Source organism: Aureococcus anophagefferens (assembly GCF_000186865.1).
Source record: "Aureococcus anophagefferens unplaced genomic scaffold AURANscaffold_5, whole genome shotgun sequence".
Classification (NCBI taxonomy): Eukaryota; class Pelagophyceae; order Pelagomonadales; family Pelagomonadaceae; genus Aureococcus; species Aureococcus anophagefferens.
In genome coordinates this window covers 2302380-2323801 of record NW_008705565.1, presented here as the reverse complement: position 1 = coordinate 2323801, position 21422 = coordinate 2302380, and the positions used below count along the sequence as shown (strand labels likewise).

Below are 21422 nucleotides of genomic sequence, written 5' to 3'. Positions count from 1 at the left end.
GACGATCACGGACGCCGCGAAGTCGACCGCGACGATCGCCGTCGTCGACCGCGGGGCGGGAACAGGGTGTCGCTTCAACGTGCGTGGTCCGCGCGCGCGCGTTCCGGGAAAAGCATCCAGGCTTCGAGATGATCGCTCGTCCAAACGTCGGCCGAAACGAGCGGCACGCGGCCGAGAGAGGCGCCCTTGGGACGTTCGCGACCGTTCGCGGCCCAGGTCGAGGACGACCGCGGCGACTGCGTGCCGCTGACGCTCTACAACGCGCTGGCGCCCGACGTCTCCCTGCGGGAGGCGCAGGCCCACTTCCCCAAGGGCACGCGCCTCGCCGTCAAGGAGCCCTACCTCAAGCTCAGCAACGCGGGCACCTGTGTGGAAATCAACCACTGGTTTGGGTCCCCACCAAACTTCAGAACTCTCTAGCTCGATCAAATCGAAGTCGATTTGGCTGACTTTTGGACGAGTCGATTGCTCTCGACGAGTTCTCGAAGCTCAGCCGAAGATTCCGGCGCAATTCGTTCAATTACGCGCACATTGAAGTCGGGTTGAAGATTTGATTTCCACACAGGCGGGCACGCTGACCGTCCGCGTCGACGACCCGCACAACCTCGTCGTCGTCCACAAGCCCGGCGACGGCGACGACGAGCTCTTCGACCCGGAGGCGCTCAAGGCGCGGGGCAACGACCACTACCGGCGGCGGCGCTACGGCCGCGCGGCGGACTGCTACGGCGCCGCGCTCGAGTTGGACGCCGCGCGGCGCGCGCGCGCGCGCGGCGCCGTCGCCGCGGGCGCGGCGCGCGGCGGCATCCCCGTCGACGTCGACGCGGACGACGCGGCGCTGGAGCTCGCGCTCCTCGCGAACCGCGCGGCCTGCCGCGTCGCGCTGGGCCGCTACCGCGCGGCGTCCGACGACTGCGACGCCGCGCTCCGGCTGAGGCCGGGCCACGAGAAGGCGACGTACCGCAAGGCCCTGGCGCTCACGGGGGCCCTGCGCCACGGCGCCGCGTTAGCGCTCCTCCGGGGGCTCGCGCTCTCCGCGCCGGGCCGCTACGCGGCCCGGGTCGCCGAGGTCGAGGCGCGCGCGCGCAACGACGGCGGCGCCTTCGACCTCGGCGCCGTCGCGGCCGCGGTCGTCGCCGCGGAGGCCTCCGCGGCGGCGGCGGGGCTCGCGCCGGAGCGGGCCGTCGCCGACGCGACGGCGCCCGTCGCGCCGTTCCTCAAGGGCGTCGACGTCGCCGCGCGCCGCGGCCGCCGCGGCGCGTTCGCGGCGCGCGACTTCCGCGCGGGCGACGTCGTCCTCGTCGAGCGCGCGGTCGCCTTCAGCCGGCCGCGCGACGCCGGCGCCGGCGGCCTCGTCCACGACCCGGCGACGGGCGAGACGCACGGCGCGGCCGTCGACGACGTCGCCGCGAGCCTGGCCTACGCGCTGCCCGGGCGCCCCCTCGTCGCCGCGCGGCTCGCGGCGCTCGCGGCGGACCACGAGGTGCCCCGCGACGAGCTGCTGCGCTACGACGACGCGGAAGTCCGGGAGGGCGAGGCCCGCGGCGACCCCGGCCTCGACGAGCTCCGCGCGTTGGTGCGGCGCAGGGCAGCACAAGAGAGCGACATTCCCAACTTCAAAGGCTCCTATCTCGGCCGTTTTCCACTCGTTTCGGCTGAATTTTGGACGAGCGATCATCTCTCGGGACGGTCTCGCAGCGTGGATGCTTTTGTCGGAACGCGCGCGCGCGGAACACTCACGTTGAAGCGACGTTGAATCACCCTTTTGCTGCCCAGGTGCGGCGCCACGCGCTCGCGCTCCGCCTCGCGGACGACGCGCCCGGCGACGACGTCCGCGCGCGGGCCTTCCAGGGCGCAGCGCTCTTCGTCGTCGCCGCCTTCCTCAACGCCGACGACGACGCGACGACCGTGCCCACGGTCCTCGGCGACCTCCTCGTGCTCCACGCGACGCGCGACGTCAGACGCGGCGACGAGCTCACGCGCGCGACCGCGGACCCGGACTTCGGCCGCAACGACGACTGCACCTGGGTCTGCGCGACGTAAGGGGGGTCGGGGTTTAACGGTCGGGGCGGTCATATGACCCGTCGCAGGCTCGGATCACCCGGCCGGGCCGCAGCCGGCGGCGGATACTGTCATGGAAGCCATCGAACGCGATTATCACGCGCCTACATCTCGGCGGCGATTTTGTCGCGCAGCTCACGGACCTTTTCATCCCAGTCATCGGGTAAATTGGGCGCGCGGGCGGCCGCGAGTTCGCACAAGCGTCGCGCTTCTACCAAGTCTTTGTCCACGCCGAAGCCGGTAAGGTACATTCGGGCGAGAAGCAGGTGGGCGGCCATCTTGCCTTGCTCTGCGCTGAGCTTCATGAATCGGAATGACTCCTTCCTTTCTGCTTCATCCGTTTCTTGATCATCAAGTCCACGGGTCATGAGGCAAAGAGCAAGAAAGTACTGCCCGCTCGAGCTCCCAGTGTCCGCGGCCATCCGAAACAACTCCAACGCTTTCGTCCTGTCCAGTCTGACCGGCCGTTCATTACCGTCGCCTTTGTCGTACAAGCGTCCCAGATCCAACATCGCCTCGACCACTCCAGCGTCGGACGCGCGCTGGTAGAGCCTCACGGCCTTCTTCCCGGACTTCTTGAGACCGAGTTTGCCATGGAGGTATGCACCTGCCAGCTTATGCAGCGCTTCTGGAACATCGTTGTCAACATGGCGAAGGAGCCGAACCAGACACTCTTTGACAGAAATTGGCCAGGGCGCGCCACAGAGAGCACATGGTTTTTTTACTAGCTGCTCATGACACGACGTACATATCCGCCGGCAACAACAGAACATAAGCGACGTTCTCGGGATATTCACATCCCAGTCTTCGTAGCAGATCGGACACCGCGCCCCGAATCGCGCCGACGTCGGCTCGTGCTCCGGGTTCGCCTCGCGCCGCGCGCGGGCGGCCTCGTGCTCCGCGGCGATGCGGGCGCGAACCTCGTCGGCGTGCGACCGCGGCGCGGGGCCGTAGAAGACCTGCTTCGGCGGTGACGACGGGGGCGTCGGCGCCGGGGCCCGAATCTGCTTGCACACCTTCCGATGGCCCCGCTCGCGCCAGTCGACCTTTTGACAGGCCACAGAGCAGTAGGCGGTCGTTTTGCACGGACATCGGAGCTTAGAGAGCTCACCACAGATTGTGCATGTTTTGAGGGCTAGGAGTTCCTTGGTCCGCGCTTTCTGGGCCTCGTACTCTCGCTTCTTTTTCTCTAGGGCGGGGTCCATCTCACGCGTGACGAGGAGACGGCGAGACGATGAGGGGACGCTCGCTCAAAACTCTTGTGGACGCTTTGCGGTCAAGGGCGTCCGCGGGGGGGCAAGGCGCCGCCGAGGCTATGGAGGCGGCGTTGAAATTGCTGATCGTCGTCGCGACGCTCGGCAGCTCGCGCGCCTACAACGGGACGGCTCGCCGCCTCGAGGGCGACGGCTCGCCCGCCTTCCTCGCCATCGGCAGTTTCGACGAGAGCCACGCCGCGCGCCGGGCCCTGATCCGTCGGACCTACGCCGCCGGCCTGGCGCCGATGGCCGACTACGCCTTCTACGTCCAGAACGCGTCGGCGGCGGAGCTGCGCGACGCGGGCGACGTCGTCGCGGCGCCTCACGCCGACGTGTCGCGCTGCGGCTTCGCGGCCGAGGGCAAGGCCTGCCGGTCGGGCGAGGTCTTTTTAGCCGGCCTCGAGGACTACCTCCGCCGCTCGACGAGGCCCTATGTCTTGGCCATCGACGACGACGGCTTCCTGTGCCGCGCGGCGTTTCAGCGGGCCGCGAAAATGCTCGTCCGCCGGGGCAAGACCGAGGGCTTCGTCGGCGGCACGTGGCAGCGCAAGGGCAAAGACCTCGTGCGGCCGGACCAGAACTTCGTGCTCCTGAGCCGCGACGTCGCGACTAAGGCCGCGGCCGCGCTGCGGAAAGCCTTTGCGGCGCTCGGCGCTTCCCATAAAACCGGCACGCGCGACGCGGCGAAGCTCCTCGCGGCCCAGCGCTTCGCCATGGACCTGCGGGACGCCGTACTCCACCCGCACCACAACTCGCTCGCGCTCCTCTACCAGCGGGAGCGGCCCGGCGGCGGGAGCTTCCGGGGAAAAGCGGAGCCGCTCTGCGCGCGGCGCGCGTGGGTCCACCTGTGCTGCTCGTCCGGCGGCACGGCCGCGCTCTGGGAGGACCTCCAGCGCGGCGCCGACGCGGCGCAGGGGTCGTCGTACCCCCTCGTGCGCGGGTTCCGGAAGTTGACGGCGAAGGACGCGTTCCTGCCGCGGAAGGTCGAGCACTGCGGCGCGAAGCTCGCGACAAAGTCGTGCATACACTGCAAGGCCTCCGCGGATCCGCCGGAGGTCGCGCGGACCTGCGCGTCGGAAACCGCGCCGCGCCTCGTCTTCTGGCACCTCGAGAAGGCCGGCGGCGAGTACGTCATCTCGGAGCTGCGGCGCGCGCTCGGAGGCACGGACGCGTTCGACGTCGTCGACGAGCACTCCGTGCTCACCGCGGCCCGGCGCGAGCACAGCTTCACCGTCGGCGTCTCGCGCGAGCCCTGCGACTACTACGTCTCGGCGCGGGCCTGGGGGAAGACGGGCCGGGCGGATTTCGGGCTCCCGGGCCCCGAGACGGCGGACCACGGCAAGGGCTGGTTCGCGCTGGCCGTCGGCGCGAAAGACCCGGCGGAGTGGCGCGACGTCTACGGCGACGGCCCCGGCGCCTTCGCCGCCTGGCTGCGGCGCGCGTCGCCGGAGCGCGATGGCCCGCGCTGCGGCCTCCTGTCCATGCGGCTCTATACGGCGGTCGTCGCGCCGGAAGCCGCGGCCTCCATCAACCCGCCGGGCTGCGAGAACGCGCGGCCGGCGATCGCCGCGGGTGTGGGCTGCCCCTGCCCCCTCGCGGACTGCGCGGGCGCGGCGAATGACGCCCAGCACGCGGCCTGCGCGGCGGCCCTCGAGACCGCGGATCCGGCGGCGCTCTTCGACTGCCGGCTCCGCCTCGAGGCCGTCGACGCGGACCTCGCCGCGTGCCTCCGCAGATTCGAGGCGCGCGGCGGCGCCGTGGCGCATCCAAAGCCCGCCGGCGGGCCGCCGCCGAGCCGCGAGCGGCGCCACGCGGGCGACCGCGGGAGTTGCGGCGACGCGCACGACGCCGAGACGCGCGCGCTCGTCGCCGCGTCCGACGGCGCCTACGCGAGGCTCTTCGGCTACGAGGGCCGCTGCTGCGGCGGCGGCGCGGCGCAACCGGTCGCGCCGCCGTTGACGAAGACGTGCGTCGCGCTCCACGCGCAGCACAAGTCCGCCGGGAACACGTTGAAGCGGACGCTCGACGCGCACGCGCCCGCGTTCCTCGGCGCCGTCGGCGCGTTCGCGCGCTGCGACGACGCGAACTTCGACTGGGCGTCGAAGCGCTGCCCGGACCTCGATCCCGCCGCCGGCGCGAACCGCTGGCTCAACGGGGGCTACGCGCTGTCGCACGCGGCCGCGGGCCCGAGCTGCGCCTGGATCACGAATTTCCGCGAGCCCGTCGCCCGCCTCGTCTCGGCCCAGTTCCACTGCACGCTCCACGACCACGACCCCCTCTGCGGCGACCGGCCGGCGGCCTGGTTCGCCGCCGCGAACGCGTCGCGGATGGCGCGGTACTGGGGCAACTTCGGCTTCACGAACCTGCTGCTCGCGCCGCGCTTCGCGGGAACCGCGGCGCCGCGGCGCGACATGCGCGCGCGGCGCCGGGACGGCGCCCCGAAGGTCTGGCAGCGGTGGCGGGCGGCGCTGGGCGGCGGCGACGACCCGCGGACCGAGGCCGGCGCGGCGAACCTCCGGCGCGTCGTCGCCGCGCTCGGCGACCTCTTCGACGTCGTCGTCGTCGTCGAGCGGTGGGAGGACTCCATGGCCCTGCTCGACTGCCGCGTGCCGCTGCGCGACGGCACCTGGGCGGACCTCGCGGGCGCCCACCTGAACACGCACGGCAGCGAACAGCACGGCGACCGCGCGGCGGCCGCGCTCGCGGTCGCGCGCGCCGACCCGGCGGTGGCGGAGGAGATCGCAGCGGACACAGCAATCTACTCGGCCGCGCTGGCGCTCTTCGAGCGCATGCGCGCGAGCACGGAGGCCTGCGCTTCCTAGCTTGGTGTTTTTGTTGAAGTAAAGATGCTTTGTTGCACTGCCACCGTGAATGAGAGCATGCGGAATGGCTTGGGTAGCCCTCTGAATCGGCTGCCTATACACGGAGCTGATGGCTTGGGTAGCCCTCTGAATCGGCTCTGCCTCCAGTGATGGCGGCCTTCGTCGTGAAGGCAAAGAAGGGCGCGATCGTGCGCGCCGCCTGCGCGCTGGCGTCGGAGAAGGTGGACGCGCTCGCCTGCGGGACGGCTGTGACGGTGGCGGAGACCGTCGAGACGAATGGCGGGATGCGCTGCCGCCTCGCCGCGCCCGTCGCGGGCTGGTGCTCCCTCAAGGTCCTGGAGGCCGTCGAGGCGGCGCTGGAACCGATCGCGCTGGCGTCGGGCGCGTCGCTCCACGTCACGGATCGCTCCGCGGAGGCCGCGCCGCCGCTCGCGCGCGTCTCGTGGGAGATGAAGCACTACCAGAAACGGTGCGGCGCCCTCCTGCGCGAGCTCGACGAGGGCACGGCCGGCGCGTCGCGCGACCAGCTCTTCGACCACCTCGTCGTCCAGCACATCGGCGAGCGGGACCGGCCGTTCCAGCGCTTCGAGGGCATTCCGCTCGAGACGTACGACTCGCGCGACGCCGGCGTTCCCGCGAACGACGCGAAATAAGAACGCGCGAAACCGTAGGGACAAGGTCGACGACGAGGAGGCGATCATGTGGGTCCAAATGGCGGGACAGATCGCCCCCCGGCCGACCGCGGCCGCCAAGGCGGCCAAGGACGGCGTCCGCCAGCGCGTCGCGACGTTGGCCGGCGCGCGCTGCGTGGTCCTGGAGCGCCAGGTCCTCGACGCCGACGGCGCCGACGCGACGCCCGCCGCGAGCCTCGCGTGCGTGCTCGCGCACGGCGCGGACGTGCTCGGCGACGACCTGTTCTCGCTCGCGCATCGACTGGCCAAGGCGCTGCCGCCGGGCGTGCGGTTCGTGTTGCCCGAGGCCGGCCGCGAAGTACGACGCGCGAAGCTCAAGCACAAGCCCGCGATCCCCGAGCAGCCCTGGCAGCGCGCGCCGCGGCGCTGGTTCTCGGGCGCCGGAGACGTCGACGACGCCGTCGACCGCTTCGCGCGCGCGGCCTCGGCCGCGGCCGACGGCGCCGCCCTCGTCGTCGGCGGGTTCTCCCAGGGCGCCGTCGTCGCGGCGGCGGCGGCGGGCCGGCTCGCGCCGGCGGGCGTCGTCTTGCTCGCGCCGCCGGCGTTCAACGACGCTTGGATCGCGCCGCCCGCCGCCGCGCGCGCGCTCGTCGCCGTCGGCGCGTCGGACGACGTCGCCCCGAGGCGCCACGGCGAGCGCCTCGCGACGCTGCTCGCGAACGGCGGCTGCGACGCGGAGCTCGTCGTCCACGGCGGCGGGCACGAAGTCACGCTCGCGGTCGTCGACGACGTCGCCGCGTTTCTGCGACGCGCGCTGCCGCCCTAGTCCGCGCCGTAAGAAGGGCCGACCCGCGAAGCCGCTCCGTGCGCGGGGTACACCAGTCGCGTCTTAGGACCTTCGCCCCGGGGAGCGCGGCGGAGCATGGTGGGCGCGGGAGCCCGTCCGCGCCCGTCCGCCGCGCGTCGAACCGCCGACGCTCGCGTGGTCGCCTAGAAGAGGCCGGAGACGTCGATGGAGAAGTCGTTGGAGAAGGGGATCATGACGTTGCCGGAGTACTCCGGGAAGCCCGCGATCGCGGAGAGCACGGGCGTCGCGTCGTGGGAGGGGAGCGACTGCGCGAGGAGGGAGATGAGGCCGAGCATGGCGAGGCGGCCGTTGTTGATCTCGACCTGGCGGCCGCGCGCCTTCTGGGCCTCGTCCTGCTCCGGGAAGATGTCGAAGGGCTTGTAGAGGTTGAGGCTGATCTGGCCGCCGCCGCCGCCGACGATGGGCGGGTAGTAGCCCGGGAGGCCGCCCTTGGTGTAGTGGACGTAGCCGTCGGGCTGGCCCGCGCCCTCGCCGTAGGACTCGAGCATGCCGACGAAGACGAGGATCTGGAGCTTGCCGATGAGGGGGATGTTGTCCCACTGCTCCTGGGGGCTCACGTTCTCGACGAAGCCGCGGTAGGGCGGCGTCGGGTAGGTGAGGGACTCGCCGCGGTAGCGGTAGGGGAGGCTGTGCTCGCCGGCGACGAACGGCGTCGACTGCGCGCAGAAGCCGAGGAAGCCCGCCATCGCGACGCGGCCGTGCTTGATCTCCGCGTGGCGGAGGTAGCCGATGGTGCCCTCCTCGCCGAGGCCCCAGAAGTCGAGGTTCGTCACGCCGAGGGGGTCCCAGAAGCCGAGCGTCGAGCCGAGGAAGTCGCCGTTCGCCTCCGCGAGCGCCTCGAGCTCCGCCTTCGAGTTGAGCGACGACGCGGATTTCGGCGCCTGGGGCGCGACGTAGGCGGCGGCGGTGCCGCAGAGGGCGAGGGCGACGAGGAGGCGGGCCTGCGGAGGGACGACGGGTCGGCGCGAGCGCTCGCCGGCAGCTTCGATGCAGCTGCTTGCAGCGTATCGCCGATCAGGGCCGCCGCGCGGATCTCTCTTTGCCCCGCGGCTGCGCCCACTCTCGCAGGGCGCTTGCGCAAGGGTGAGAGCGTCGCGCGCGCGTCGCGCGTGTGCGCGCCTGCGGCTGGACGCGGAAAGCGACCATTGTTGAGGCTGGTGCGATATATCGATCGGTGGGCTCGTGGACGAGGATCCAGTCGAGGATCCCCTGCATCCCCGGCCAAAGTCGCCTTCATTGCGGAGGCATCATCGCCCTGGAGCTGCCCGCGCTCGACGCGATGCGGCCGCGGTCGGCCATCACGCTCGCGGCGCTCTGCGCCTTGGCGACGCTGCCCCTCTGGTCGCTGCAGAAGCGGCCGCCGCCGGCGGGCCCGCCGCCGGCGCTCGTCGAGCTCGCGCGCGCCCAGGGCCGGGCCATCGTCGACCTGCGCGACGGCCTCGAGCGCTACACGGCGGCGACGGAGCGGCTCCGCGACTCGCCGCAGCGGCCGGCCGCGGCGCCGCCCGCGCCGCGCGAAACCGCGGCTCGAGCGCCGCCGGTTGAAACGAAACCGCCGCCGCCGCCGCCGGCCGGGGGGATCACGTTCGCGCACGTCATCAATCCCATGCCGGCCGGCCACGGCCTCCACGCGGACGTCGAGGTGACCTTCGCGTCGCTGGAGCGCGCGAAGCGCTACGCCGAGGCGCGGGGGATCCGCGTCGTGCAGCTCACGGCGGAGTACGCGGGCGACGCGCGGATCCCGCGGCCACCGTCGTTCGTCGCGACGCGGAATTTGACGCGGCACGCGCACGGCTGGGCCGAACTCAAATCTTCAACCCGACGTCAATGTGCGCGTATGCGACCGTTTTGACACGAGCGCTTCTGTCGTGCTTCGAGAACTCGATGAGAGCAATCGATTCGTCCAAAAGTCAGCCGAATCGACTTCGATGTGACCGAGCTCGAGAGGTTTGAAGTTTGGTCAGGACCCCCTGAGACAGTGGTTGATTTCGGCGCAGGCGCACGGCGCCTACGACATGGGCGCGCGGGGCGTCAAGCTGCGCACGCTGCCGCTGATCTCCGACGTGCTGGAGCTGGCCTACGAGGCGACGGCGGAGCTCGAGCCCGGCGGCGACGCGTGCGAAAACGCGCGGAGTCGGCGGTCCGTGTTCCTGGGGTACACGAACGCGGACATCGGCGTCCAGGAGGACTTTTACGTCGTCGCCGCGGGCCTCGCGAAGACGGCCGACTCCTTCGTCATCAACCGCGTCGAGGTGCCCGACGCGAAGCCCGACGGGTCGCCCTACGGCGCCGCGGACCTCGAGGCGATCTACGCGCTCGGCAAGAAGAACCCGCAGAAGCACCCGGGCTACGACTGCTTCTTCTGGCGCCGCGACGCGACGCCCGCCGTGCGCCTCTACGCGCGGGGCGTCTTCGTGGGCTACCCGCCCGTGGGCAAGCACCTCACCGCGGCGATGCAGTGCGCGGCGAACGGCAAGGGCGGCTACCGCGAGGTCCGCGGCAAGCGGCACACGTTCCACCTCGGCGACCGCAACGGCGGCTGGACGACGCTGACGGAGTACGAGCACTACAACCGCAAGGCCGCGAAGCGCGCGCCGGCCGACTTCAACCGCGTCGCCTCCTGCGGCGCGGCGCGGAAGGCCCTGGACGGCGACGCGGCCGCGCGCTGCCGCATCGACGCGGAGCTCGACGCGCGGCCCTTTTCGCGGTGGGACGTCCCCGGGGCCGAGTGGCCGCCGAAGGAGAAGCGGCGGCGCTAAGGGGGGCGCTCCTTAGGTGAGGGGCTTCCGGGCCGTGAAGAAGATGCACTCGTAGTCCGTGTTCATCATGGACCGCGCGTTCGCCGTGTAGGTGCAGTGGCGCCACTCCTCGTTGAGGAGCTCGAAGCCCCGCGCCTCGATGGCGTGCTTGAGCTCCTCCCAGCTCAGCTCGATGGACTGCGCGTAGCGGTCGTCCATGCCCGCGCCCTCGAGGTCCGCGGACGACGACGGCACCCAGTGGTAGAGCAGGGGGCCCAGGTTGATCCAGTAGCCCCCGGGCTCGAGGAGGTCGAAGATGGCGTCGACGTACTCGAGGGCCACGGGCGCCGTGTCCACGAAGAAGCAGCTCAGCACGCCGGCCCACTCGCCGTCCTGCCCCCGGTAGACCTCGAGGAACTCGCCCGCGGCCATGGAGAAGTCCACGGGCGCGTCGCAGGGCGGCGCGCCGTGGAGCAGCGCGTCGGGGGACACGTCGGGGATGCGCACGGCGCGGAGCCGGTCGCCGCTCTGCTTGACGTTCGACGGCTGGTCGACGTAGGGGTACAACGCCACGGACCGCGGGTCGAGGTGGCTGTTGAGGATGAAGTTGGACACGAGGAGCATGTGGTAGCTGAACTCGTTGCCCTGGGCGCCGTAGCCCGCGGCGGCGACCTCGAGCACGAGCCGCGCGAGGCCCGCGCCCGGCACCAGGATCCGCTGCCGGTTCCGGTTGCCGTCGTCGACCGGGAGGCGCGCGCGCAGCTCGTCCACGAGGGGCCCGTAGCACGCCGCGCGCTCCGCGGCGCCCTCGTCGCTCCAGTCGCGCGCGCAGGAGTGGAGCGTGCTCCGCACCTTGCTGAAGTCGGCCTCGCGCGGCGTGCTCCGCGTCGGCGGCCCGCCCGCGTCCGCGGCGGCGGCGGCGCGCGCGGCGGCGTCGCCGCCCTCGGCCTCGGGCGGGCCGAAGGAGCCCTGGTTCTCCACGACCTGCGAGCGGGGGGCCGCGGTCGCGGTCGCGCGCGGCGCGGCCGCCGCGGGGCGCCGCGCGACGCGCGGCCGCGAGGAAGGAGCCGTTGGCGGCGGCGGCGGCGCGCAGGCCCGCGACGCGCCGCTCGAGGCTCCGCGGCGGCAGGAGCCGCTCGAGCTTCGGGTGCAGCCGCTCGCTCGCGCGCCGCGTGCGCTCGGCGTCGGCGCCGGCCACGCGCTCGTAGCCCCGGAAGCTGCCGACGACGCGCTGGAAGTGGAACTGCTCCTCGTCGTTGAGCGCGTCCTCCTCCTCGCGCGACGGCGGCGGCGGCGGCGGCCGGTCCATTGCCGGTGCGCACAAACTATTGGCCCTTTTGTGGAGCCGTGAGCGAGGGGGTGGCTGCCCGCGGCCGCCGACCTTGACCCGCAACCCCGGCCCGCCGACGATCCGTTCGGATGACACGCGCAAACAACCACCGAAACTTTCAAGGCAACGCCGGGGGTCCGTATCCTAGCACGGCACGGTGCCGCGAGTTGTTACGAGTTTGTTGCGCGCTAGAGCCGGGGCTGCCTCGGTCGCGTCGCACCCCGCGGAGCCGAGCCGAGGCCCGCACTTCGGACGCTAGACAGGACCGTCCACCGGCGAAGAGCACCGACGCGCCATGGCGAACCGGGGCCGCGGGACCCTCACCGTGCGCCGGAGTGACAACCCCTTCTTCCAGCCGTCGTCGCAGACCGTGGGCGAGGACTTCAGCGAAGAGATCGTCTACAACGCGCCCACCGTGGAGCGCGTGGGCCGGCCCAAGAAGCTCGAGGACGACTACGAGTTCGGCTTCCTCTACAAGCGCGCGTCCGAGGACATCGGCCGCGGCATCGACCCGTCCGACAGCCGGCTCTCGCGCGCGATGGCCCAGGGCGACACGCTGCGCGACATCGCCAAGATGAAGACGGGGGGCATCGAGAAGCCCACGGGCGACGACGACGGCGCCCCCGAGCTCAGCGGCACCCTGCGCGCGGAGCGCATCCTCGACCGGTACCACCACGAGCCGCGCGCCGAGCACACCATGTACCAGACGACGAACAACCAGTACGGCATCCAGCGGCCCACGGTCGCCACCTTCACGGCGGACCGCCAGGCCCGGTCCCAGAAGTTCTCCAACAGCTTCAACGGCATCAAGTTCCGCGACCAGGGCCTCAACACGTCCCTCGTCCGGTCCACGGTCCACAACTCCCTCGACCTGTTCTAGGGCGCCGAAAGACGGCCCTAAGGTTCCACGCGACCACGCATCATCGTCGCGCGCCGGGCCGCGACTTCAGCGCCTCCGTGAGGCGCTTCCGGTCGTGGCTGAAGGGGCACGACGCGCCCTGGTTGCAGCGGCCGCGCGCGTAGTGCTCGCAGAGGGGCGCGTCGCGCTTGACGAGTTTGCCGACGTCCCGGTCGCCGGGGCGGAAGTCGTGGGAGAAGGGGCAGCTCGCGCCCTTGCCGCAGGCGCCCCGGTAGTGGTACTGGCACGGCGCCCTCGCCGGCGCCTCGTGGAGGAAGGGGCAGTCGGCGCCGCGCGTGCAGAGGCCCTTGGCGAAGAAGGAGCAGGGCAGCAGCGTCGCTTTGGTGTCGCGCGTCGCGGGCGCGCAGCGCGCCGGCTCCTCGGCGGCCTTCGCGACGGCGGCCGCGAGCGCGGGATCCGGCGCCGGCGCCGGCGCTACGGCCGCCGCGGCGAGCACGGCGGTCCAGGCCGCGCGCGCCATCGTCGTCGCGTCGCCGAGGATCGTCAGCGTCTTCTTCGCGCGCGAGAGCGCGACGCAGACGCGGCGCGGGTCCGCGCAGAAGCCGAGGTCGCCGAGCTGGTTCGACCGCACGGTGTTGACGAGGACGTGGTCCGCCTCGGAGCCCTGGGACGCGTCGACGCTCACGACCTTCGCGGCGAGCCCGGGGTCGGGCAGCGACCGGACGACGACGTCGCGCTGGCGCTTGTAGAACGTGATGACTTTCACGGAGTCGCCCGGATGCTCGCGCGCCGTCGCCGCGAGCCAGTCGACGACGGCCGCCGCCTCGGCGACGTTGTACTTGGACGTGCCGCTGCCCTGCTCCCGCGAGCCCGCCACGTCGAGCCAGACGATCGGCGCCGCGGCGCCTCGCTTCTCGGGCGCCGTCCCGATCGCGCCGCCGTAGAATAGATTCGACACGAGCGTCGCGACGTTCTCGGGCATGCGGTACTGCTCGTCGAGTAAATGGACGACGTCCGCCGTCTCGCGCGCCCGTTCGAGCAAGCTCCGGTTCGCGCGCTTCGTCACGACCTCGTCGAGGCTCCCGCACATGACCAGCGGCGGCAGCTGGTTGTGGTCGCCGAGGAGGACGAGGTTCTCGGCGCCGCAGGAGAGGATCTGCGGGACGTAGGTCTCGGGCGTCGCGCCCGCATCGTCGAGGACCACCGTGTGCAGGGGCTCGCCGCCCTCGAAATAGGCCGCCGCCGCGTCGAGGCGATGCAGCGAGGCCACCGTGCACAGGAAGATGGTCGTAGAGGAAAGAATCTTCGCCGTCGCGCGCTCGACGGCGGCGTCGAGCGCCGCGACGAGCGACGCCAGGACGTCCCGCGGCGCGACGCCGCGCGCCTCGAGCGCGGCCCGCGCCTCGGCCACGGCCGCGTCGCCGTCGACGAGGGCCTGGAGCAGGTAGTTCCGCGACGTCGCGCCCGCGTGGTCCTTGGACCCGAAGGCGACGAACGTTTCGCCGGCGCCGTCGAGCTTCGAGGCGACCGCGTCGACGGCCTGGTTCGTGACGCAGGTCACGCAGGCGCGCCGGCCCTCGGGCACGCGCGCGCGGACGATGCCTAAGATCGTCGTCGACTTGCCCGTGCCCGGCGGCCCGTGGATGATCTCGAGGCGCCGCCGCAGCGCCTCCGCGGCGCCGCGCTGCGACGCGTTGAGGTCGTCGAGGCCGCCGCGCGGCGCGCCGAACGTGCCGTCGCGCGCGTCGCCGGGGTCCAGCACCATGGCGACGAGGTCCGGCTCCGCCTCGCGCCAGCCGCCGCGCGCGGCCGCGAAGCGCGCCGCGTAGTCCGCCGCGAAGACCAAGACGCGGACGCTCCTGCCGTCGAGCGCCGTCGCGTCGCCGGCGGCGTCGAAGCCGCTCAGGGCGTAGGCCGCGGCGCCGAGCCGCGTGCACCGGCTCACCCAGAGGAGCGCGTCGTCGTCGTCGGCGACGACGCAGTTCTTGAACGTCTCGTAGGCGGTCTCGCCGCAGCGCCAGCGGCCGCCGTCGTGGACGAGCTTCGGGCCGCCGGGCCGCGCGAGCGCCTGCGCGACGGCCGCGCAGAGCTCGGCCTTGACGTTCCGCGCCATCGTCGCGAAGTAGTCCTTGGGCGCGTCGAAGCGGACGGCCACGTGCGCGAAGGGCGGCGGCGGCGCCTCCGCGCAGGCCGCGAGCAGCTCCGTGCGCAGCTTGCCGGGCGCGCTTGACCACATGGCGATCAGCAGCGATCAGCAGCGGTGCTCGATGCTAGGCGACGCGATGCGACGCGACGCGATGCCGAACAGCGATTGCGATGCCGAACAGCGATTGCGATGCGGTCGCAGCAGCGACGGTGCTCGATGCTAGGCGACGCGACGCGACGCGACGCGACGCGATGCCGTCGAGCGCATGCACATCTCCATTGCGCGATGTTGCGCGATGTTGAAGTCAATTTGCAGCACTCCAAGCGCGCTTCCTCGCCTGTCCCCGGTGTGGAACTGTGTGGTGTATTCGGCGGCCTCGCGCGGCGGCGGTAATACCCGATGGGGAATATTTTTCAGCGGTGCAAGGACGACGCGGACGACACGGGCCGCGGCGCGTCGCGCGACGAGCCGCCGCCGGCGAAGGCGCCGCTCCCCGAGGAGGAGGCCAAGGCCCCGCCGAGCCACGCCCACGACCACGGCCACGGCCACGGCCACGACCACGGCGGCGGCGAGCACGCCCAGGTCATCTCGCTGGGCACGGCGACCCTGGGCGGCGGGACGCTCATGGCCGACCGCGAGGGCGAGTGCGCGGCCGGGGCCGCGACGACGTTCGGCGTCGAGGCGCTCGACGGCGCGGCGCCGCCGACGGAGGCCTGGGTCGAGAGCGGCCACCACGAGCGGCTCTGCGAGCCCGTGCGCGCCGAGGACCACGCGGGCACGCACTGGCACTTCACGATCACGCCCGGCGGCGACGAGGTGCCGAGGTATCTGGTCGTCTGCAGCGACGAGGACCACATCGCGCGCTTCGCGCTGTTCCCCGGGGCGGCGCCGGCCCGCGGGGGCATCCTGGCGCCGCTCTACGTCGCCGGCGGCGACCACGCGGGCTTCCTGGAGCTCAAGCTCCACGACGACCTCGGGGACTTGGAGCTCTGGCTCACGGATCTCAAGGGCGGGCCTCTGGACGTGCCCCACTCCGCGTTCGTGGCCCTCAAGTGCGCGTCCCTGGGCCGGGCCGTCAAGCTCGGCATCCGGAACCTCGACTCGAACGAGGACGAGGACGGCGTGCCCAACATGCGCGACGGCGAGACGAACTACTTCATCTTCCCCGCGGTGCCGGGCACGGACGCGTCCTGGCTCAAGGGCACCGAGTGGCGCGCGGCCGTCGAGGTGCGCATCTCCGCCGGCGACGGCGCGTCCCTCGAGGCGAAGCCCTTCATCCTCGTGCCCCACTCCGTCCTGTGAGAGAGGGGCGACCCCTTGAGCACCCCCGGCGCCGCGGTGTTTGAAGGATCCTCGGCCGACGCTGCCCCGATGCAACCACTGCTCTTAGGAAGGATGGGCTGCGCGGCCGCACGCGCGCGGCGCCGCGGCGGGCGCGCCGTCGCCGCGCCGTGACCCCGCGGAGGTCCGCAGCGATGGGCTGGCGGCGGTGCCTCGGCCTCGTCCTCGCCGTGCTCGAGCGGCGCGGCGAAGGGCTGACCGTGTCCTCCGACGGCGAGCTCGCCGCCGCGCTCGCGAACTGCAGCAACGCCACGCTCGACGGCGCGTCCTTCGCGCTCGCGGAGACGGCGGTGCTGCGCGGCGCGAACTGCCGCGTCGTCGTCGACGGGTCCGCGGCCGCCGCGGCCTTTGGCGCGCGGCCGACGCTCCGGGCGGCCGCCGGCGGCCGCGTCCTCGACGTCCGGGGCGCCGCGCTCGTGCTGAAATCCGTCGCGCTCGCGGGCTGCGACGCGGCGAGCGACGACGGCGCCTGCGTCGCGGCCTCCGCGGGGACCGTCCGCCTCGACGACTGCGCCGGCGCCGGCGGCGCCGTCGCCCGCGTCGCGGACGGCGCGGCGCTCGTCGCCGTCGGCGGCTCCTACGCGGGCGGCGGCTACGCCTTCGCGGCCCATGGGGCGTCCGCGACCGTCGACGGCGGCGCCTACGCCGGCGGCGGCGTCCTGCGGCTCGAGGGCGGCGCGGCCGCGGCCGTCGTCGGAGGGACTTTCGCGAACGGCACGACGGCCGTCGACGCGGCGGACTCGAACGTCACGGTCCGCGGCGGCGCCTTCTCCGGCTTCGCCGGGCCGGTCCTGCGCGCGCGGGGAGGCAGCGCCGTCGTCGTCCTCGGCGGGTCCTACGACGGCCCGTCGTCCGACGGCTTCGCCGTCGCGGGCCGCGGCGGCGCCGTGGACGTCGCCGGCGGCACCTTCCGCTTCGCGTCGCGGGAGGCCGGCGCCGCGCTCGTCAACGGCAGCGGCGCCGTCGCCGTGTCCGGCGCGTTTCTACGGGTCGGCGACCGCTGGTGCGCCGTGCTCGCGGCCGGCGCGGAGGGCGCGTTCGCCGTCGGCGGTTTCGCGGGGCCGCTCGCGCGGACCTACGCGAGCGCGGGAGCCTACGCCGCCGCCGCGGCCTGCCTCGCCGAGGCGACGTGCTACGAGATCACCGCGACGGGCGCGGCCGCGGGCTGGACCTTCGCCGGCCGCGACTACGCGGGCGACGGCGTCGTGCCCTTCTCGCTCGGCGCCGACCTGTGTGCGAATCAAATCTTCAACCCGACTTCAATGTGATCGTACGCGACAGTTTCGACCTTTTCGGCTCTGCTTCGAGAACTCGATGAGAGCGATCGATCCGTCCAAAAATCAGCCGAATCGACTTCGATTTGACCGAGCTAGAGAATTTTAAAGTTTCGTCGGGACGTCCCAAACCAGTGGTTGATTTCCACACAGGCGCCGACGGCGCGCCCGCGGCGTCCAACGCGACGTGCCCGCGGAGCTCCCGGAGCGGCGGCGACGCGGGCCGCGACCTCGACCTGCTCCTCGCCTACAGCGTCGTCGTCCTCGCGATCATCGGCGCCGTGGCTCTCAGCGTGACCGGCTGCTACGTCGCGCGGCGCTCCGCGGACGACGTCGAGAAGCCGCGCCAGGTCGCGCCCGGCGACTCGAGCCCGCTCCCGGGCCGCCAGACCGTCGCCGCGCCCCTCGTCGCGACCGCGCCGACGGACCTCGCGGCCGTCTCCGCGCGGACGGCGCTCGACCTCGCCGCCATCACGCTGCCCGCGGGCGACGCCGTCGTCGTCGTCGCCGTCGCCGCCGGGGCGCCGGGCGCGCGCCAGACCCTGAGCGTGAACTTCGTGCCCCCCGCGCGGCACCGGGCCGCGGCGCCCGCGGTCGCGGCGCTGCGCGCCGCGCGCGACAACCTCGCGGACGCCGCGGCGCCCGCGAGCGAGCAGGCGGACCTGAGGGCGCTTCTGACGCATGTGCTGGTGCCCTTCCTCGGCGCCTACGCGGCCTGCGCGGCCAACGAGAAGACGCTCGTGATTCTTCAGCGCGCGCGCGCCGCGAAGACGCGCGCGCTGCTCCGGTGCTACGAGCGCGGCGCGGCGGCCGTCGCCGCGGAGGGCGTCGGGCCCGTCGCGGCGGTCTGCGCGGGCCTGCCCGCCGCGCCGCCGCCGGCGCAGCCCAGCGGCGACGCGCCCGCGCTCTACGCGGCCGCGGCCAGGGCCCGCGACGCGCTCGGCGCGGTCGCGAAAGCCGTCGCGGCGGACGCGGGCGGCGAGGCGACGGCGCCGGCGCTCAAGTGCATCTTCCGCGCCTGCGAGAAGGCGGCGCTCGGCGGCCGCACGCTCGCCGACGTCACGGACGTCCTCCGCGCGCGCGTCGCGTGCCCGACGGCCGCGGCCGTCGCGGCCGCGGTCCGCGCGGCCGCGGCCCGGGCGACGGTGCTGCGCTGCGTCGACGGCTTCGCGGCCCTGGCCGCGGCGCCCTGGTCGTCCGTCGTCTGCCTGGAACTCCAGCTCGACGGCGTCGTCGCCGAGCTCGCGGTGGCGCACGCCGCGCTCGACGCCGTCGACCCCTGTGTGGAAATCAACCAGTGAGCTGGGACGTCGGGGCCAAACTTGAGAATTCTCTAGCTCGGTCAAATCGAAGTCGATTCGGCTGATTTTTGGACGGATCGATCGCTCTCGTCGAGTTCTCGAAGCCCAGTCGAAGGGCTTGTGTCAAAACATTCGAATAAGCGCACATTGAAGTCGGGTTGAAGATTTGATTTCCACACAGGTCGACCCGCCGCGCGACGACGTCCTATCGCTCCGCGCCGCGAGCGCCATCCTCGAGCTCCACGGCAAGGGCGACGACCGCCCGCGCGAGGAGACCAAGGACGACGGGCCCCCGGCGACCGAGGCCCGCGCCGCGGCGCCCGTCGCCGCGCCCGCGCCGCCGGACCGCGCCGCGGCGCCGCCGGCCGCGGCGCCGCCGGAGCCCGAGCCCGCGCGGCGCGGCTCGGGCAAGAACCGCCTCCCGCCCCTCGACCGCGCGCCGGCGGCCGAGTGACGCGGGCCTCTGTAGAAATCCATGGGGTGGGCTTGCTTCTTTTGTTGCCCAGGGAGCCCTTGGGTGGGGACTGGTCGGGGACTTGCCAAGGCGCCAGTGCCACCCCGGCGGCCGACGGCGAGTCAGCCAAAGTGGAAAAGCGCGACGACCTCCACACCTACTCGACCTTCCACGCTCACCGCACGTTCGCCACACCTCACACTCACACCTCGTACTTCTCTCGTAGCCTCCCGGCGTCCCAACAAGTCCCCCTCCCCGAAAAGCCCCGCTATTACGCCCCCTTTTCCCGCCGCCCGCGCCATCCCCAAAAAAAACTTCCCCACGACCGCGATCGCGCCCGTCCGCCCCCGGGGGGAGGCGTCGTCCCTCGGGGCGCGGTCGTCGTCGCCCCGGGGGGCGGCGGTGGCCCGCCGGCGGCGTGGTCCGCGGCGGGCACCTCGACGACGGCGAAGAGCGAGTCGCTCTTGCGCGGCGCGGCCGGCGGCCGGCGCGACCGGACCCGCTCCGCTACGTCTTCGAGTCCTCGGTGCACGCCAAGCGCATGTAAGCCCGGCCTCCCACCTCGTGGCCCGCCGGCGGCGTGGTCCGCGGCGGGCACCTCGACGACGGCGAAGAGCGACTCGCTCTTGCGCGGCGCGGCCGGCGGCCGGCGCGCCGGGACCCGCTCCGCTACGTCTTCGAGTCCTCGGTGCACGCCAAGCGCATGCAAGCCCGGCCTCCCACCTCGCGGCCCGCCGGCGGCGTGGTCCGCGGCGGGCACCTCGACGACGGCGAAGAGCGACTCGCTCTTGCGCGGCGCGTCCGGTGGCCGGCGCGCCGGGACCCGCTCCGCTACGTCTTCGAGTCCTCGGTGCACGCCAAGCGCATGCAAGCCCGGCCTCCCACCTCGCGGCCCGCCGGCGGCGTGGTCCGCGGCGGGCACCTCGACGACGGCGACTCGCTCTTCCGCGGCACGGCCGGCGGCCGGCGCGCCGGGACCCGCTCCGCTACGTCTTCGAGTCCTCGGTGCACGCCAAGCGCATGCAAGCCCGGCCTCCCACCTCGCGGCCCGCCGGCGGCGTGGTCCGCGGCGGGCACCTCGACGACGGCGAAGAGCGACTCGCTCTTGCGCGGCGCGGCCGGCGGCCGGCGCGCCGGGACCCGCTCCGCTACGTCTTCGAGTCCTCGGTGCACGCCAAGCGCATGCAAGCCCGGCCTCCCACCTCGCGGCCCGCCGGCGGCGTGGTCCGCGGCGGGCACCTCGACGACGGCGAAGAGCGAGTCGCTCTTCCGCGGCGCGGCCGGCGGCCGGCCTCCCGGCCGTCGGCGGACGTGCCTGAAAGGTCTTCAACCCCTGATTCGCGCGCCTCGTCCGTCGATCGTCGCCGCGGAACGCGTTCCCGACCCCGCAGCCGCCCGCAGGCATCGCGAGTTCAACCATGAAGATCTCCCCTGCGCTCATCGTCTTCCCCCTGATCGTCGCCGCGGCGACGGAGCCCGTTACGGCCAAGTCACCGATCGAGAAGTTCGACGCCGGGAAGGGCGACCCGGTCTTTGAGGACCTCCTCCAACCGGCCGCGCGGCGCCGCGCGCTCAAGCCGGGGGAGGGCAAGGCGGCCTCCGAAGCTGCTCCGCAGAACCAGGTCAGCGTGGTGCTCGAGGGCCGCCACGTGCCCGACTACGAGGCGGTGCCGTCCGACGACGTCGAGAACTCAGCCCGCCATCTCTCGGAAGCGTGTGTGGACTCGGAGGCGTGGTTCTCGGAGATGTGGTTCAATGGCACCAAGAAGCCCAGGAACTGCGCGTGGGTCGCCGAGGCGCCCAGGAAGCGCTGCGATGCCTCGGTCAAGTCCGAGAGCCTTCCGGTCACTATACACCGTCTTGACCGGAAGGCAAAGTACGCGTGCCGCGCGACGTGCTCCACGTGTGGAGCCCGACCCCGAGATTGGTTTCTATACACCAAAACACAATTATATAACCAGTATGGTCTCGAGGAGTACGCGTTTGCGCACCAGCATCGTCTGCCGACATCCTGGCATCTCGTATCTTCGCCCTTCCGAAACGCTTCCCGGTGTTTGGTTGTGAAGAAGAGCAAGTGTGCAGGATTCTGCGTTAGGAACAATGACGAGTGCGTTACCCATGGCGAGGTTGACGGCGCAGGCAGGACGAACGTCCGGCAGACGAACGTCTGCGACGCCGTCGAATGTTGCCAAAACTGCTGGGCTAAAATGAAGATGACTCGGGCCATTGCAGATGCACATTGGGAAGACTTGGAGCGCGACTGCCAGGAATTACAAGTAACACAACATCCGGTCATGTTTATCAACTTCGTTTTAGCGACTAACCACACGCGCCTTGCAATGC

At 72.4% G+C, this 21422-nt stretch overlaps 5 protein-coding genes across 5 annotated transcripts in view; 2 read left to right on the top strand and 3 right to left on the bottom strand.

Annotated features, from left to right (window-relative positions):
* The window catches only part of AURANDRAFT_71214 (hypothetical protein), a gene marked incomplete at both ends in the record, with an annotated part of 8634 nt that extends 5343 nt beyond the window's left edge, over positions 1-3291 (bottom strand). The window contains 3 exons of the mRNA XM_009036761.1: positions 343-365; positions 1977-2021; positions 2274-3291. Of these exons, the coding sequence (XP_009035009.1) occupies positions 343-365; positions 1977-2021; positions 2274-3263 (1058 nt within the window). The remainder of the gene's footprint in view (positions 1-342; positions 366-1976; positions 2022-2273) is intronic.
* An 82-nt stretch (positions 3292-3373) lies between these two features.
* Positions 3374-6136, top strand: AURANDRAFT_62786 (hypothetical protein; the record flags this gene model as incomplete). The annotated part of the gene is made up of 1 exon (XM_009036883.1): positions 3374-6136. The coding sequence occupies one exon, from the start codon at positions 3374-3376 to the stop codon at positions 6134-6136; it is 2763 nt and encodes a 920-aa protein (XP_009035131.1).
* Positions 6137-7643: 1507 nt separating this feature from the next.
* LHC20 (putative plastid light harvesting protein) lies at positions 7644-8578 on the bottom strand (the record flags this gene model as incomplete). The annotated part of the gene is made up of 1 exon (XM_009036760.1): positions 7644-8578. A coding segment is annotated over one exon (820 nt), but the record flags the coding sequence as incomplete, so codon positions are not given.
* A 1829-nt stretch (positions 8579-10407) lies between these two features.
* AURANDRAFT_22773 (hypothetical protein) lies at positions 10408-11238 on the bottom strand (the record flags this gene model as incomplete). The annotated part of the gene is made up of 1 exon (XM_009036759.1): positions 10408-11238. A coding segment is annotated over one exon (831 nt), but the record flags the coding sequence as incomplete, so codon positions are not given.
* A 4095-nt stretch (positions 11239-15333) lies between these two features.
* On the top strand, positions 15334-19079 carry AURANDRAFT_62784 (hypothetical protein; the record flags this gene model as incomplete). Its single annotated transcript, XM_009036884.1, has 4 exons — positions 15334-16007; positions 16175-17283; positions 17478-18607; positions 18807-19079. The coding sequence occupies 4 exons, from the start codon at positions 15334-15336 to the stop codon at positions 19077-19079; spliced, it is 3186 nt and encodes a 1061-aa protein (XP_009035132.1).
* Positions 19080-21422: the final 2343 nt, after the last annotated feature.